The following is a 17,956-nucleotide window of genomic DNA, read 5'->3' on the forward strand; positions in this document are numbered from 1 at the left end:
CTTCCCTGCAGTAGTCGGTAAGCAAAAGAAGCAGGCAAGCAGTGATTAGCTTTAATCGGTGTTTCGATTTGTCCGATAGTTTGCTTGTGATAGGTATGCTCTAAGCACAGCTGAGGAATATGCGGTTGACTCCTCTTTTTACATTAAGAAACCTATTGGAAGGTAGCCAGGAACAGCCTTGGCTGCTATCTTACTAGATCTGATTATTGTGCTAGAGAGGACGTGGTATGGCTGCAGGAACAGCCTGAAGATGCTGACTCAGCTCCCACCTGCATATAAGGCAATATGTGGGATGGCGGAGGAGAGGCAAGCCCACACAGCAGCAAATACAGGCCCAGCCACAGCAGATAAGATTTAAGGTGGGGGCAGCTAAAACAGCATTGCGAGTGGAGCAACTACATGGTGCTGGTCACTGGATATATCCTAGGGCGAGGGAAAAGTGTATATAAAAAAAGCTTGGGTAGCGATTAAACCTGTACAGTTAAGCCTCACAGGAACCTTATGGTAAGAAGAGTTTCAGACCACCTTAATAAAGGGGTAAGAGACTCAAGTTGCTTCTACAAACCCGAGTAAAATTGGGGCTCTGAATATATCCTGTTAACCTGCTGCATCATTCGGGGGGGGGGGGAACAGACTAGGACAATGCCATAAAGCCATCTGTTGTAATTACAGAAATGAACATTTCCTGTTCAGCCACAGCTGTATATGGCTTTAAGTTGTGTGAAGGCCTCCTCCTCTAGGTTTCACTGTTCTTTTAAAGAACATCCTTTGAAAGTGATGGCAAAATAATGGATCTTCGCAGGCTTAGTTCACACATAGTTCTAGGCCAAAAAAATGGGTTAGTATGAGCAAGCAAGCATGCTGGTGCACATTTAGAAAACCAGTTGTTTTGCTCCCATCGTGCCATTAGGCGCTAACCAGGCCATATGAAGGCAAGCATATGCACGAGGAGTCAAGCTTTGTCCCATAAACAGTCTGCATTTTACCTGGAACTTGTTACCTGGAACAAAGTTAAATTCTGAAGTTCAATTGAATGCAAAAGACAGCTTAAGAGATATTTCTTAAAAAATACTAAATACTAAGTACAGTCTCTCAAACAAGAAACTGAAAACCTGTTCTAAGCCATTTGACAATGAAATATTTGACCACAATTTGTAGTTCTGATAGCAAGTTATCTAGCTCAGTTATCTAGCTTAAAAAGCCACTGAAAATAGTTAATTATTCTGAATTTAAATAGTAGATACTTACATTAAACCTCAGGATTCAGTGAGCTCTAAGCTTAGCTGTGGACTCTCACTGATGGTGTAGTCTTGATTATTTACATCTTTCTCTGTGTATGTCTCCACGAATCCTGTTGATTGGCTGTGGTCATCTTTGTTTTTCACAGGTGTTTGTTGTTCTATAAACTGCTGTTGGATCTGAACAGTCTGCCCAGCTTCTACATCCGTCAGCCTTGGTTGGGCCACTTCAAGTGACTCTTTGGGTAGATCTCCTGGGGCAGTATCTTCTACTGCTGGTCTCTGAATCTCTGTTGGAGTGGCTATATCCCCTGCAGAATGCAGCTTTGGTTCACCATTTTCTTTCTGGAAATCTGTCTCTTGCTTAATTTCTTTCACAATTTCATTCAGAGATTGAGGGTCTTGTGCTAGTGTTGTCACAGTGCCTGATCGTTCATCTGGCTGCAACATCAGTTTCATTTTAGCGTCTTCAGATTTATCAGATGCAAAAGGCATTTCTTCTGCCACTTTGAAGGCCTCTTGATTCTCTGCAGATTGAGTTAAAATTATAGTTGATGGCTGGATCTCTAGATTTCTCTCTCCTCTGCCTTTTACAGGAAGAATCTGACCAGTCTGCAAACTTTCCTGAAATTCAGATTTATTTACACTCTTTAGAAATGGCTCACTCTGTTGCTTTGACACAGATGGCAACTCTTCTGTTTCCTCCAATGTATCAACAGCATTCTGGATGATTTTCAGCACAATTTTTGTACTCTGTGACTCTATAGTCACCGATTGAACCACATCTTTTTGAAATTCTATATGAGTTAAAGAGGGGCTTCTTTCTGGAGGTGTCTTTTTTTCACCTTCTTGACTTGATTCTAATCTCTGAAGCTTCATTTCTGGGCTGGAATCCAATACAGACTTCTGGATCAAATCATCTTTGGTGCATGTTACTGCTGCTAAAACTGCCTCCTCTACTACTGAATTTGCTTTCCCAGACCATGACACTGTATCCTTATCAGGACCTAGAGCCCCAAGTCCTGGTTGAGCAAAGCTCACCTGCTGGACTGTTTTGAACGTGGTTTCTTTTGGCTCCTCTAGGACAGACTGCAGGTTTTCAGTTAATGTTTCCGTAACTGTGACATTCTCTGCAATAACTTGTTCTTCAGCTGTTGCAGCTGTTACTGTTACAGAGGATTTATGAACTCCATAACTTTGTACTTCAGGAATGTCAGTGGTGATAACCTCCTTCTGCTCAGTGAACATTTCTTGCTGCACTGGAGCTGCACCAAGTGCATCAGCATCAGCAAGTTTAATTTTCCCTGTTGATTTTTCTGTTTCTGTTACTAGCACCTTCTCCGACAATGCTTGCCTTCTCTCAGAGCTATCTGAAATTGTGGCAGATTGTGGAAGCGGAAGGACTGTTTCCAGGGGCAATTTACGAGGACACACTTCACTCTGTACACAAACGCCATTTATACCTGCTTCACTGCCTTCTGTGACAGAACGCTCTCCTTTCTTTTCCGAGATGACATCTGATAAAGCACCAGAGTCAGAGATGAGGGTGTCTCCAACTTTGGTCTTTACTGCTTCAGTTGCTACAGTTCCTGTGAATTTCTCTTCAGTTGTTAGCTCTATGTTTTCAACCTCTTTTTTCACAGAATCCACAGTTGCCTCACTTTTCACAGTGCTGTCCTCTATTGACTCAGCCTCAGTGTGTTTTGACCCCAAAGTAAGTGCATCTTCCTTTTCATTCTGCACAGATCCTTCAGTTGCAGTTACAAGTGTGACATCCTTCAGTTCATTACTTTCTGGAACGTCAACCGCAATTCCTTCTGTGCCTTCCAATTTCAAGGTATGGCTGGCGTCTGCTGCATCCTTCTGGATGACATCCACTGCATTTTGATCAGGTGTGGAGACTTCAACTAGTCCCCTTTCCACAGATCTCTCAGCTACAGCTTGCTCTGTTGATGTTTTTACTAGGGGAGAGTCATCTTTTACTTCGTTCTTTGAAAGCTCCTCAGTAACAACTGCATCAAAACATTTTAATTCTGAGGAAAGGGAAACATCTTGCATTTCCGTCTGCTCAGGAGCTTCAGTCTTGTCACTAATTACAGAGGCTTTATCATAAATTATCTCAACGGATGTTGCTAGGGAATCTGAAGTATCTTCAACCTCAGAGTTGAAACTGACCTCATTCTCCACATTCTTCAGGATCTCTTTTACTTCTTGCTGTTTGGTGGCAGTGGTTTCTGCTTCCATAATTTCTTCTGACTGTTCTGAAAAGACCTCCTTATGCACCTTCTCAGAAGGAAATTTCACTTCCACTTTTGCATCCTCCTTCTCTGCAAAGACCTCCACACCAGCCTTGATGGCTGCCTTCTCTATGGGGGCTTCTGTTTTCTCTTTAAGAATAGTATCACCTTCTGCTTTTTCTACAGAGGATGCCACTTTTGCCTTCTTTGCGGAGTCCTCTGCATCCAACTTCTTTGCAGGAACCTCCACTTCACTCTTTTTCTTGGCAATCTCTACAGCAGACTCTATATCCACCTTCTCTACAGGAGTTTCCATATCCAGCTTTTCATCTGGCTGATCTGATGAGGCCACTGTTTCCGCCTTCTCTGTAGGAACCTCTGCTTGCACCTTCACATCTGGCTTCACTGTGATGGCCTCCACACAAACAGGTGCATTTGATTCTTCTGCTGCAGCTTTTGTCTTTTCTATAGGGTCCTTTTCTATAGGCTCCTCCACTTTCATTATCTCTGAGGGAGCCTCTGATTCCCCCTTGTCCGTGGAGGTCTGCACTTCCATCTGTGTTTTGGAAATCTCAACTTCCACCTTTTCTACATCTGCCTTCACATCTACTTTCTCTGTGCAGGCATCTGCCTCCAACTTTGCATGTGCCTTTTCTGTAGAGATCTGTGCTTCTGTGTCTTTTATATGTTCCTCCACTTCTTTTTCTGAGGGGGACACTGCTTCAGCCTTTGTGGGAAGCTCCAAGTCCTCCTTTAATTCTGCCTTCTCTGCTTCTACCCTCTCTTCAAGGAACTTCATTTCCACCTCTTTGACATGGCCATCTGTTTCTACACTCTGCTTATGGGTCTCAGTCTCTGCATTCTGCTTGTGGACCTCCACTTCCACCTTTCTTGTGGGCAAGTCTTCTTCTACAGTCTCAGCATGGAGAGGTTCAAGTTTCTCATTTACCATAGAAATATTGGTTTCTGGTTTCTGCAGTTGGCCCTTGGGTTCCACCTTCTGTACATGGGTCTCAGTTACCAAAGAAACCTCTGTGTCTTTGTTCTGGATGCAGGCCTCAACTACAACATTCTCTGTGCTTCCTGGTAGTAAGCCAAGTGTGGCATGTTTGGCCATACCTAGGTCACTGACTTCAGTTACTGCATTCTGCACTGGAACTTCAGTTATCTTGCTCTGGATGGGTGCCTCAAGCACAAAAACTTCAGCACAGGGAGGCTCAGCTTCTTTTATTTCTTTTTGCACAGGGGCTTTTACCTCATCTGCAGCAGTTACTAATTTAGCTTCCAAGTCAGGTATGGTGTTCACCACTTGTTCAAGTTTATGGGAGAACTGAGGCTTCTCTTCATGTGATATTTTTGCCAATTCATCAACTGCTCGACCAGTATCTGTAATCCCACCTTCAACTGCATCTTTTAAATTTGTTTTGGCTTCCCTTACCAAGTCACCAACATTTACGTCTGGCCCTTCTTCAGGGGTTACTGTGATAATGACAAATCCTTCCTCTTCAGCAGTCTGTTTTTCAATGATTTCTTGAACAATTTCTTGTTCAATCTTTGAATCATGACTCTCATCAGTCTTATCCAAGCTAACAGTTTCTTTCGAGCTTTCCTTCACCTCTACACAAATGTCATTACTCTTCTCCAACGCTTCCTTCAAACTACTTTCTTTAGCTTCATCTTGACTTTGACTACTTTCACTAACTTGGATATCTGTCTTCTCTGGTTCTTCCTTTGAGGGTGGTTCTGCCTCTTGAAATATCATAGCAGTTTCTTGCCCTGTTTTCTCTATTTTCTCAGGCAGAATTGTTTCCTGTGCTTCGCTGGACAATTTAACTCTTTCAGCAACTTCTTGCAGAATTTCCTGTGTTTGTTTATTTAGTTCTTCTAGGTTTTGCTGGCTTTCCTCTACCTCCTGCACAGGTGTTACTATTTCTGTTGTATCAGGGGACTCAGTTAGCCTTGAAACTGCTGAAACCATTTCCGTTGTCTCTTCAGCACAGGATACTTCAGCTGTTTCTTCAACACCTGAAGTTTCTTCTCTGGCTGTGATTGCTTCTGAGGTTAGTGTGTCACCGCTAAACTCCTTTTGAATTTCTGGCATGACTTTAGTAACCACCACCATTTCTTCCACAATTCCAGTTTCAGAGATCTGATCAATATGTTTCTCTTCATCTTCCTTTGCATGTTCAATGGACTCTGTCACAGCAGCCGATATCCAAGATGGTGATCTTTCTTCAATACTTGTAACTGCTCTCTCTCCTTCTACCATTGTGACAGTAACTGCATGAACTAGTCCTTCATTGGACTGCTCAATAATCAAAGTACTTTCTGACTGGTCTGAAGTTTTCTTAGTTAAATCATCTTGTTTTGCCTTTTGAGCTTCAAACTTCTCTTGTTCAGCAGCATCATACTCTGATAAAGGAACAACGGCTGGAACATCAGAGTCGTCCTCATGGATTTCAGTCATTTCTTCTCCAGCTTCCTGAACAGGAGCATGTTCTGGTATTCCATCTGACTTCTTCTTCCTACGACCAGGCATTAGTTTTTTAAATGAAACCCATGATTCTTCCTTTCCAGACTCTCCATCTGAAGTATAATGTTCTAAACTTGGAGCTGTGGAAGATTCTTCATTTCTCTCTTCCATTTTTGTTTTAGATTTTCTTCTTGGGGTTACTAGTCTTTTAAAGGACTCCCATGTCGAAACTCCCTCACCTTCAGATGGGCTTCCAGCTTGTTCTGGTGAAAAACCTCCTTGTCCTTGATCACTTTCTTGTGAGCTAGTAATGGTCATGCTTGGTGCTGTTTCTTTATTGTGCCCATTTTCATCTATTTTCTGTCCTTCTTGAGCAAGTCTTTGTCCTACCTCTTCATCAGAAGTTGATGATTTTCTGGTTCTTTTCTTAGATGAACCTACACAAATTAAGGCTTCCCATGATACAGAAGTATCAACCTTTCTCTTGGGCTCATCTATGCTTTTTTCTAATTTCTGTTCCTCAACATTTTCTTTTATATCATCCTGCTCTTCACAAGGTGCACTTTCAGTTGAAGATAGAGTAGCAGTCTTTGCCTTCTCAAGTTCTTCTTCCTTATCACTTTCAGAAAGCCTCCTGACCCGTTTCTTAGGAGTCACCATTTTTTTAAATGATGCCCAAGGTGTAACAATGTCTCTTTTCCTCTCCATATCTGAAGTAGAACCATCTTCCGTTTCAGTGGTCTGTGCTGCATCTGTAACTTTCCCTACAGATTCTGTTGTTTCTTCAGGGGAAGAAGCAGAGCTTTCTGCTCTTGGATCTTCTGGACTTTCTGCAGAATCAGACAACGGCTGTGCTTGTTCTGCTGCTTCCCCTAGCTTAGCTTCTTCTCTTCTTCCTTTATGTTTCTTTGCTGACAACTTCTTTAAGCTTGAACTTGTAAAAAGCTTTTTTAGGGGGCTGCCTTGTAACTTGGCTCTTTCTTGAGATGAAAGTAATTCAACTTCATTTGTAATGACTTCTAGAGGTTTGATTGTTGCTGAATCTCCACTGCTTGGTTCAGTTTGCTTGAGTGGCTCATTTGCTAGTTCAACCAAGCTTTCTTTGACTTTTAGCTGTTCATCAGTGGCTTGTCCTTTAATCTCAACATCAGTTTCAACGAACTGTTCAAGAACAAGTTTTGATTTTTCAGTTGGTTTTGGTTCTTTCTTCTCCACAGTAGTGCTAACATCAGTGCATATCTCTGTGGGTCTGTCATCAAAATTTTCCGTTGCCAGAGGAGCCTTCAGTTCAGATATGGCTTCAACTATTTCAAAATGCTCCTCAGGCGTTTCTATAGGCATTGGAGAAGTTGGTGCAGACTGATCTGTTTTTTCTTCGAATACTTCAGTTGCCAAAGGAGCTGCTAGTTCAGATTTTTTCTCAGATGATGCAAGAGGGCTATGCTCCAGGGCCATTTGACATTTTTGTGCAGGTTCCAAGTTCTCCTCCAAGTCGATTTTATTCAAGCTTTTACTGGGTTCTATGTCTACACTTTCAGCAGACATTTGTGGTGATGGCTGTTCAAAGGCAGCAACAGCTTCCTCCTTATGTGTTTCTGTTGAGACATCTTTCATTTTTGTTTCTTCTCTTTCTACTATAGCATCACTGGCTTCTATAGACACTTCTGCCTTCTCTTTTTCTGGTATGGGTTTTTCTTTTTCTGATTCTTCAGTGGGAGTGACTTCCTCTTTTATCACTCCTTTTTCTTGCTCCTGCATTTCTCTCTCAGTGGCTTGCTGTTCTTCTTCTTTAGGTTTCCTGAAACTTGTCCTTTTCCTAAACCCAGCCCAACCCTGGGTAAAGAACTTTCTTAGGGGTGATGCTGTTTCATTAGTTAATGGACTTGTTGGAGACTCTGGAGACTTGCTACCATCACTTTTAATCTCCGTCTCCTTGCTTCCTGCTTCAACAGGACCTTCTGTTACCTTTTCAGGAGAATTTTCTTCTTTTGTCTGCTCAGTCTGAGTTTCTTGCTCAGTCTTTTCTGCAGGATAGGGCACCTCACTTTGTGTTTCCTCCTCCACTGTATCTAGCCTGATTTCTTTACAATCTCCAGCTCCTTCCGATAGCACTTCTGTCTCATCTGCTTTCACATTCAGCAACTGAACAGGTTCTGCTTTTTCAGTCTTTTCCTTTCTGACGGTAAATTTGAATCCAACGAACTTAAAAACTTTTTTAAATCCAACATCATTTGCTGATGGAGATTCACCAGGTTCTGCCTGCTCTTCCACTTTTTCTTCTTCTGATGGCAATTGCTGATCAGCATCTTCTGCATCTTTCTGTTCCACATCTATGTTAGATTTATCGGGTGATTCTGCTGGCTTGGTCTCCATATTTTCAGCTGGCTCTTCTTTTAGAATCACATTTGCAGTTTCTCTTTGTCCAACTGTAGGAGACATTTAAAAGCAATAAATAATTAGGCATTCTGTTATTACAATTCTATTTAAATTGCATAAGAAGTAGAAATAATCACTATTCCTCTAATCCTAGGCACACTTACTTGGGAGTAAGGCTGTGGGACTTAGTTCCAAATAAACCCATATAGGAATACACTGCACTATTATTAAAAGTCAAATGCATTGAAATTAATGAGCTTAAACATATTCAATTTTGTACAAGATTGTGGACATTATATACAGTCGTACCTTGGTTGCCAAACGCCTTGTGACTCGAAGGTTTTGGCTCCCGAACGCTGCAAACCCAGAAGTGAGTGTTCCGGTTTGCAAACTTTTTTGTAGCCCAAATGTCCAATGCGGCTTCTGTGGCTTCTGATTGAGTGCAAGAAGCTACTGCAGCCAATCAGAAGCTACGCCTTGGTTTTTGTACATTTTCAGAAGTCAAATGGACTTCCAGAATGGATTCCATTCGAGAACCAAGGTATGACTGTATGTCTTTTAAAATGCATGATAAAAATAGATTCCATTATTTTAAGGGTATCTATGCATAAAATTAACAAAACATAATTATATAGAGAGATAATGAAGTGAAATAAAGTCACTTCAAAATTTGGTTGGAAGCTTCATACTGGAAAAACCTAGGGCATCAAAAGAATTTTAAATAAACTATGGACATTGGAAAACAAATATTTTGCTTTCAGAATTTTGATAATGTAAAGGACAGCCACACCATGTTCCCAACCTGACATTCTACTTCCAAAATTTAAGGAGTTCATTTTTTTAATAGTATCTGAGTCAAGCCAGCAGCCGAGACCATAGTCTATTTTCATTAGTTAAGAGGCTTTTCTTGTTTTATATTTTTGTAAACCACATTGAGGTTTCTTACAATCAAGCAGTTTATCAATTTTATAAAACAAACAATACATTTTGGTTGTGATTCCTGGAAGACCTGCTCCATGCCTTGCAAGCCTTTTCCACCTGGCCCAGGAGGGAGGGGCCCTGAATGACTGACTCCAGGAGGCTGCTGAGGTACTGTTTAGGGATTTGTTTGTTTGCTATTATTGCTGTTAATTTTTGTATCTTTATTTTTAGGTATTATGAGTTATGTTGAAATTGTTCAGTTTGGCTGTGCACTTTTTGATGTGTTTTACTTTTGCTTTGTTTGTAATTATATAAATCTTTTTATGTTGTAAGCCACCCTGAGCATAGATTTAATTAGGAAAGGCAGCATACAAATAAAATTATGATGATGAAAAATACACCGTGCAGCAGAAATAAGCCCAACACTTGATCTCAAGACAGCACAAACACCTAGGTAAACAGGTATATACCAAGTTGTCAACAAAAACTCCCAAAATGAAGTTATCTGGTATATCACTAGAGGGAGCGAATTCCACAGGCAAAGTGCCACAATGTTAAATAAATGAATTATGTGAAGAACCGTAGTTTTGTCTGTCCTGAATCTCCTTCCAGGGCATCTGCTGGATTAAGAAGAAGGAGTATTTTCTGACGTGTTAATTATATAGCAAAAGAAAGAAAAAACAAATCTGTCTCTCTGCTTTTGCTGTAAAGAAATCTTTTTAAAGTACTGCTCTATTAAAAATGCTCCAGATCCTCTAACAACGAAATCACATCTGATCTGATTTGCATTACATTAAGCACATTTCCTGACCATGATCAAACCATAATAAAGCAATGATCAATGACAACTTGCCCTTCCATACAGATGGCTTCCATCTCCAGCCATCCCCAGAATAATTCCTCAAGAGATGTATGCATACTTTCAGAGAGCACTAACATTTTATAGTCATTATCTGCAATGCAGTACCTTCCATATCAACAGGCCAAGCAATTCAAATCTGAACAATTTCCAGTTACCTAAGAACCTTGACTACATATAATTGTACTAGATTTGGGCAAGTACAGTATTGGGCCTCTGTTTCCCAGGCTTTTTACAGGAGGAGAAATCCAGGTCTACTACTACTGCTGTAATTAGACCTGCTTAATCACAAACTATCACTAGCAACCTTCAAACCATCCACTAGACTCCTATGATACACTGTATGCATTTAGCTTTACTTAAAATTGCAATGACATGAAGTGCAGTAAGTGGCCTGAGAATGTTTGCTTGTCAAAAGAAAAGTGTCCACATTTAGGATGTTTCTGTGAGAAATCTATTATCCAATTGCACCGTAACTTTACTTTGAGACTTTCTGGTGAATGCTTTGAAGACCAAAAAACAAAAACAAAAACCCCTCTACCTGAAGAACTGTGCAGCTACAATTTGTTACCAATTTTTAATACTTCAGTAAAGACAAGATCTACCCTGCCAGACATTTTGAGAATTTGGATTGGAAAATCTTATTATTAGGAATGCATTTTAGTTGATGCTGTTCTTTTAATTGGATTTATTTTTTGTTGTTTTATTCCGTATCATAAGCCACCTTGAAAACTACATGGTGGAATATTAGCCACCAGACTAAGTTTAATGTGCTGGTTTTAGTGTATAAAACCCTATACAAATTGGAATCAGGATACCGAAATATCATCTCACCCCTTACATATCCAGTTGACCCCTGCACTCTGCAGGTGAAGAAGGCCTCCTGCAAATACTATTTTATTATGAGCTCTGTTCTGCACAATTTAGGTATTAGGCTTTTAGTGCTGTGGTACCTACCCTTCTGAATTCATTCTCTTTAAATATTAAACAGACTGCCCCCCCCATCTCTGTTGTCTTGTTGGTGCCTACTAAAGACCTTCCTCTTCCTACAAGCCTTTTAGGTTGAGTTCTTTCCCAGTCTGCATCTGTGTTCAAATTGTTTTCAATGTGTTTTTATTGCTTGCGGCTTGCCACCCTAAACTCCTCTGGGAGGAAGTGTAGGATATAATTTCCATGAATTTAAGCAGAATATAAGTTAAAACATAAACAAATTGGTCCCAGAAAGCATTAGCTGTTGAGATACACATTCCTCTTGCTACTAATACACCATTTTAAACTGTGGTTTAAAGGTTAGCACACAGCATGTGGGTGCATGCTGCTGAAAGGACAGGCATTTCACTTCTCCTCTGCTCCTGCTATCACCATGCTGCTAGGTTTGGCTTAGTGTTATGTTCGAACCAAGGTTTGTGGCTTCTTTTCCCCAAACAAGCCACATTCCCAGCAGAGGAGCAAAATTGCTACAGCAGTTTGCAGCTTTAAACCATAGTTTAGTTTAACTCTCATTTAACACGATGGCTGGGACAAGTTCCACAGGGGGGGAAGCACTGGGACATCCGATCTCGGTGATCATGGGCAGGAGGCGGAGCTACGCTAAGACCAGACCATGTCATTACCGAGGAGGCAGGTTTAGTCGTTGTTTGAAGACTATCCCTGCCTCCGGGTCTGGCCTTGACCAGATGGATACTGGAATCAACAGGGGAAACCCACATAACCTGAAGGTGTTGCTGTGTAATGCCAGGTCAATGGTGAATAAAACCACTGCCATCCACGACCTGATTGTGGATGGAGGATTTGACCTGGCTTGTGTGACAGAGACCTGGTTGAATGAGACAGATGGGCCCGTCCTTGCTGCCGCCTGCCCGCCAGGTTTCTCTTACGCACAGCAACCCAGGTCATGTGGGCGGGGAGGGGGGGTTGCAGTGATTTTTAGGAAGTCATTAGTCTGCACCAGGCGTCCTACTGGGAAGACCCAGTTTTCTGAGTGCATGTTCTGGAAGTTGGGCAATAGGGGCAGTACAGGATTCCTTTTGGTGTACCGACCTCCCCGCTGCACCAAGGATTCCCTGTCCGAGCTGCTTCAGGTCGTGGCGGATGTTCTCCTGGAGACACCTAGTTTGGTTGTCCTAGGGGATTTTAACATCCACGCCGACACGACCTTACAAGGGGCCGCTCGGGACTTCGTGGAAAGCATGGCCTCCATGGGGCTGTCCCTGAATAAGTTGGGCCCAACTCATAGTCATGGACATGCCTTAGACCTGGTATTCACCTCTAGCGACGTGGGTGATCTGACACTAAGTAAAAATGAAACCAAAGAAGTGCCATGGTCAGATCACTTCCTGGTGCAACTGGACTTCTCCGCGACCCTTCCCCTCTGCAGGGAGGTGGGACCAATTCGGATGGTCCGCCCCCGCCACTTAATGGATCCAAATGGTTTCCAGAGAGTGGTAGGGGATGCTTTATCCCATGTTGATGGCCTTTCAGCTGATTCCCTGGTGGCCCGCTGGAATGCGGAGTTAACCAGGGCTATCGACTGTCTGGCTCCGAAGCGCCCTCTCCGATTGCATGGAGCCAGGACAGCCCCGTGGTTTTCTTCGGAGCTGAGGGCGATGAAACAATCGCTGAGACGGCTAGAGCGTCGGTGGCAGAAAACTCACTCCGAATCTGACCGGACACAGGTTAGAGCTCAACGTCGAGCCTACCAAGTGGCGATAGCGACGGCGAAGAAGACTTTCTTCGCCGCCTCTATTGCATCTGCAGAAAATAGTAGCAGGAGACTCTTTCAGGTGGTCCGCAATTTAACGGAACCACCTTTACCATCGGGGCCTTGTAAAGACCCCAAGATCTCCTGCAACGATTTTGCAAAGTTTTTTGCAGATAAAATCACTCATATTCGGAAGGAGCTAGACACCACCGTGGGAGCAGGGCTGGGGCGGGAGAGTGCTAGAGCCCTGTCTGGTCAAGTTGCATGGAATCAATTTCAATCCGTTACCCCCGAGGATGTGGACAGGCTGCTTGGACGAGTGAAACCAACCACCTGTCTCCTTGATCCTTGCCCATCCTGGCTTATAAAAGCTAGCCGGGAAGGGCTGGGCGATGGGCTCTGCGGGGTGGTGAATGCTTCCCTCTGTGAGGGAACATTCCCAGATCCGCTGAAAGAGGCGGTCATTAAACCGCTTCTTAAAAAACCATCTTTAGACCCGGCCAGTATGGCCAACTATCGCCCAGTCTCAAATCTTCCATTCTTGGGCAAGGTGATTGAGCGTGTGGTTGCTGAACAACTCCAGGCACGCCTGGAGGATGCGGACCATTTGGATCCCTTCCAATCAGGGTTCAGGCCTCATCATGGGACTGAAACTGCCTTGGTCGCACTGGTTGATGATCTCCGGCGAGCTAGGGACAAAGGTGAGAGTTGTTTCCTAGTTCTGCTGGATCTCTCAGCGGCCTTTGATACAATCGACCATAACATCCTTCTGGACCGTCTAGAGGGGTTGGGAGCTGGGGGCACTGTTATACAGTGGTTTCGCTCCTTTCTCCTGGGCCGTGTTCAGAAAGTGGTGGTGGGGGATGAGTGTTCAGACCCTTGGGCCCTCACTTGTGGGGTGCCTCAGGGTTCCGTCCTCTCCCCCATGCTTTTTAACATCTATATGAAGCCGCTGGGAGAGATCATCAGGGGGTTTGGACTGGGTGTCCATCAATATGCAGATGATACCCAGCTCTACCTTTCTTTCAAATCAGAACCAGTGAAGGCGGTGAAGGTCCTGTGTGAGTGCCTGGAGGCGGTTGGAGGATGGATGGCGGCTAATGGATTGAAGTTGAATCCTGACAAGACAGAAGTACTGTTTTTGGGGGACAGGGGGCGGGCTGGTGTGGAGGACTCCCTGGTCCTGAATGGGGTAACTGTGCCCCTGAAGGACCAGGTGCGTAGCCTGGGAGTCATTTTGGACTCACAGCTGTCCATGGAGGCACAGGTCAATTCTGTATCCAGGGCAGCTGTCTACCAACTCCACCTGGTACGCAGGCTGAGACCCTACTTGCCCGCTGACTGTCTGGCCAGAGTGGTGCATGCTCTAGTTATCTCCCGCTTGGACTACTGCAATGCGCTCTACGTGGGGCTACCTTTGAAGGTGACTCGGAAACTACAACTAATCCAGAATGCGGCAGCTAGACTGGTGACTGGGGGCGGCCGCCGAGACCACATAACACCGGTCTTGAAAGACCTACATTGGCTCCCAGTACGTTTCCGAGCACAATTCAAAGTGTTGGTGTTGACCTTTAAAGCCCTAAACGGCTTCGGCCCAGTATACCTGAAGGAGCGTCTCCACCCCCATCGTTCTGCCCGGACACTGAGGTCCAGCGCCGAGGGCCTTCTGGCGGTTCCCTCATTGCGAGAAGCGAAGCTACAGGGAACCAGGCAGAGGGCCTTTTCGGTGGTGGCGCCCGCCCTGTGGAATGCCCTCCCATCGGATGTCAAGGTGATGGAAAACTACCTGACATTCAGAAAACATCTTAAGGCGGCCCTATTCAGGGAAGCTTTTAATGTATGATATTTTAGTGTTTTTTGGTTTCTGTGGAAGCCGCCCAGAGTGGCTGGGGAAACCCAGCCAGATGGGCGGGGTATAAATAATAAATTATTATTATTATTATTATTATTATTATTATTAAAGTGACTTGTGAAGCAGACCACAATATTTAGAAATTAATGAGTGCAAGTTTATCAGGCGCTGTCTTATTGTTCCATTGTCATTTGACATGTCAGAAGCAAAACCATTATCTTCAAAAAGAAAAACTAATTTGTTGACAAAAATGAACAGCAGAGGGCAGTATTTCATTGCTATTTTACTTAACAAATCTCAAGGTTTATGTGAAATACTAGGTGCATAATATATAGATGAGATTGGATATAACTACATTCAATGTATTTTTTAAAAATCAAGATATGCTATACTTATGGATTCATAAGAAAAAGCATGCCGAAACAAAATAACTTTCAATGATGCCTATGAATAGCAGCGATGCCAATAAAATAAAATTAAAAAATTCCTTCCAGTAGCACCTTAAAGACCAACTAAGTTAGTTCTTGGTATGAGCTTTCGTGTGCATGCACACTTCTTCAGATACACTCTATAAAATAAAATAAAATTCACTGAAAAAGTATGATTACTGCTTTTAAGAGTACTAATTACAATTCTAGAAAGGTTTACCCTAGATCAACTTGAAAATGCTGAAAACCACAATATGTCAAGGAGTGGCTCCACCCAAACATCCAAATATTGTACCCCAAGGCTTCTTTAGCCACACCCTGTCCTAAATCAAGTCTCCTCCATAGTTCCATTCTGTGAGTGCCCAACAACGCTGCTCACTATTGGAAGAAGCCCTCGTTACTTTGCAGAGTAGCTTTATGTGCAGTTACATCAAAGGGATGGTGTAAACAATGTTGATTTCAGATCTAAAGACATTCAAAACTATCTGTCAACCAGAGAGAACAGTGTCTCTTAGTATAACTCTGCTGTTTGTGGTTTGCTTCTCTGAGATGCCAGTTCATACTTATATATGGCAGTAATGACTCACAATGAAGTCAGCATTATTGACTTTGTTCTTAATTGTGCAGTGTGAAAAGAAGTGATGAGACAGCTTAACAGAATGTTACATGTATACATGTAATGAAATTTCAGCTAGCTTTTTTTTTAAGGTTCCGTTAAGTTTCATCTCCCCCTGTGCCCCCAATACTTTGGGGCAGAGGAAGATTTTAATCTGAAAAATAGGACCTTGAAGAAGGATCAACTCCAGTACTGTAATCACAATTTTAATTTATACTTTAGACACCAGCATGACTTTTTCAGATTTCTACGTAACCAGAATACCAGGAGCTGAGATTCTCTTACTCCTGTACCATACCTTTAAAAAAACAGAGCCTTAATGAGGCATTAGAATGATTTAAGCCTTCTCTGTCACTGAATGAGAAGCAGAACAAAGAGCAAAAGGCACCCTTTCTTAGTCCTCTGATCAAGCCAGGAAGATCTGGCAAGGTACGCATGCAGGTGGTGTAAATGAGAACATGCACATTCAAAATCATGATACTCATGCAGTCCCACTCCACAGGCTGGATGAGTCATGGGAATACACATTACATCTATGGCTACTAGTTGTTGCAAGTACTTGTACTCAATCTCTCTTCACTATAACTTCTGTTCGTATAATACACAGGCACTCATTTATTCCCACAGTTGATACTGATGTGGTTGGTACTATAGAGTTCATCTTACTTAGAACGTGCTGTTAGAAATGTAGGTCCAACATTCACAGTCATTTGACATACAATGTAAAAAGAAAACACTTCCTTATTACTCTAAATAAATGTGTAATTAGGGAAAACTCTATAGCTTGGGCCTTAAAGCAGTTGTTTTATGACGATTCCCTGATTAGGAAGATAAAATATCCATTCCAACATGAATAGAATCAAGTGAGTGTCTACTGCCACAATACCTAAAAAGTGTTACACATACATTTTACTTCTAACAAATATTTCAAACTTTTTCCGTTTCCCCCACCTTCTCACAAGAAAGGAGAGATACCATTTCTTGTAGTTGGAAGACAGAAAGTATTTCTCAGGCTGTAACAGTTAAATCTGAAACACCTCATGTGCTTGCAGTCAACCATGTCAACATCTGGAGCTGGTTGACTCTCCCCCCCCCCCCGGATTTGCTGCCCTGCCCTGGATTTTCTCCATGAATTCTCTACATTCTGTATCCATCAGATATATGTCATACACGCCCGGGTCTCTAGTGTTCCAAAATTCTCTAGCCACTGAAAGTCTCCAAACAATTTTTAAAACAAAACTTAAGTTTATTCCATATTTAAACATCTAAGACCAGAATAATCTCTCTATTTCATAGTTAATCCCACTGCCATCAGTGTCGTTGATTGTGTTTAACTGAGAGCAGATCATTGCCTTGAAATATTTGGTTTAAACCAACTGCTGTTAAAAAATTCACAGCTCTATTTTGTACCTAGTGTTACAACATATTTAATGTGGAAAGAAAATTGCTCACTGTCATGAGTCTAACAACAGCTGGTCCAACTGAACAATTTAAGAATGAATTTGAACTGCCATACTTCTTCACTCCAAGTATAAGCTGGCTTTTTGTTATAGGAATTCAATTGCTGGATACAGTTACATTGAGATTAGTAAAGGCTATGCAGGGCAAGCTTTAAAATGTATTTTACCTACATTAAACAAATGAACTGACCTCTGTGGTGATGTCAGTTCAACCAGCACTTTACAACTGTAAGAGAAGCCATTTTGGCATATAACTGTATATGACATATGGAGTTTTAAGATGTCCCAATTTACTATCAGAATGATAATAAACACATTAGCATTATGAACGAATTACAGTAAAGTCAAAACAGAATTGGTCTCTTTCGGTTGTCCACATGGGATGCATATACATTCCACAGCACTGATATTGTAAAAGAAAAGAAAAAAGTCATAGTTCTGTTTGTTGGTGCTAGTACTATTTAATGTTTATGAGAAAAGATCAAACAAAAATGACTACTAGGCAAAACTGAGGGGAAATCTCACAGAGATGCAGTAAAACATTTGCATAAGCTGAAAATATTTATTGCCTATATTGCAATAAATATACTATACTGTCTACCATCACTGTTCTTCCCCCCCCCCCCTATAAATGATGGAATGTTTCAACAAGCATCTCAGCAGGAAAGATAAAATGAAGTGTCTGAACCCTGGTGCTTCTAAGTATTGTTTTTCAGCAACTGTTCCCAACCATTCAGCAATATACTGATGAGTTTCCAAAGGTCTTTGTTTCCAAAATTAAGTTGTAAAGGAGTT

The 17,956-nt window shown here is 42.2% G+C and overlaps 1 protein-coding gene across 2 annotated transcripts in view; it reads right to left on the minus strand.

Annotated features, from left to right (window-relative positions):
• The window catches only part of AKAP12 (A-kinase anchoring protein 12), a 97,208-nt gene that overhangs the window by 4,786 nt on the left and 74,466 nt on the right, over window positions 1–17,956 (minus strand). For both annotated transcript variants that reach the window (XM_082215155.1, XM_082215156.1), the window contains one exon: window positions 1,249–8,374. In XM_082215155.1, the coding sequence (XP_082071281.1) occupies window positions 1,257–8,374 (7,118 nt within the window). In that variant the 3' untranslated portion in view covers window positions 1,249–1,256. The remainder of the gene's footprint in view (window positions 1–1,248; window positions 8,375–17,956) is intronic.

This window comes from Podarcis vaucheri, assembly GCF_965113315.1.
Source record: "Podarcis vaucheri genome assembly, chromosome: 3".
Classification (NCBI taxonomy): Eukaryota; Metazoa; Chordata; class Lepidosauria; order Squamata; family Lacertidae; genus Podarcis; species Podarcis vaucheri.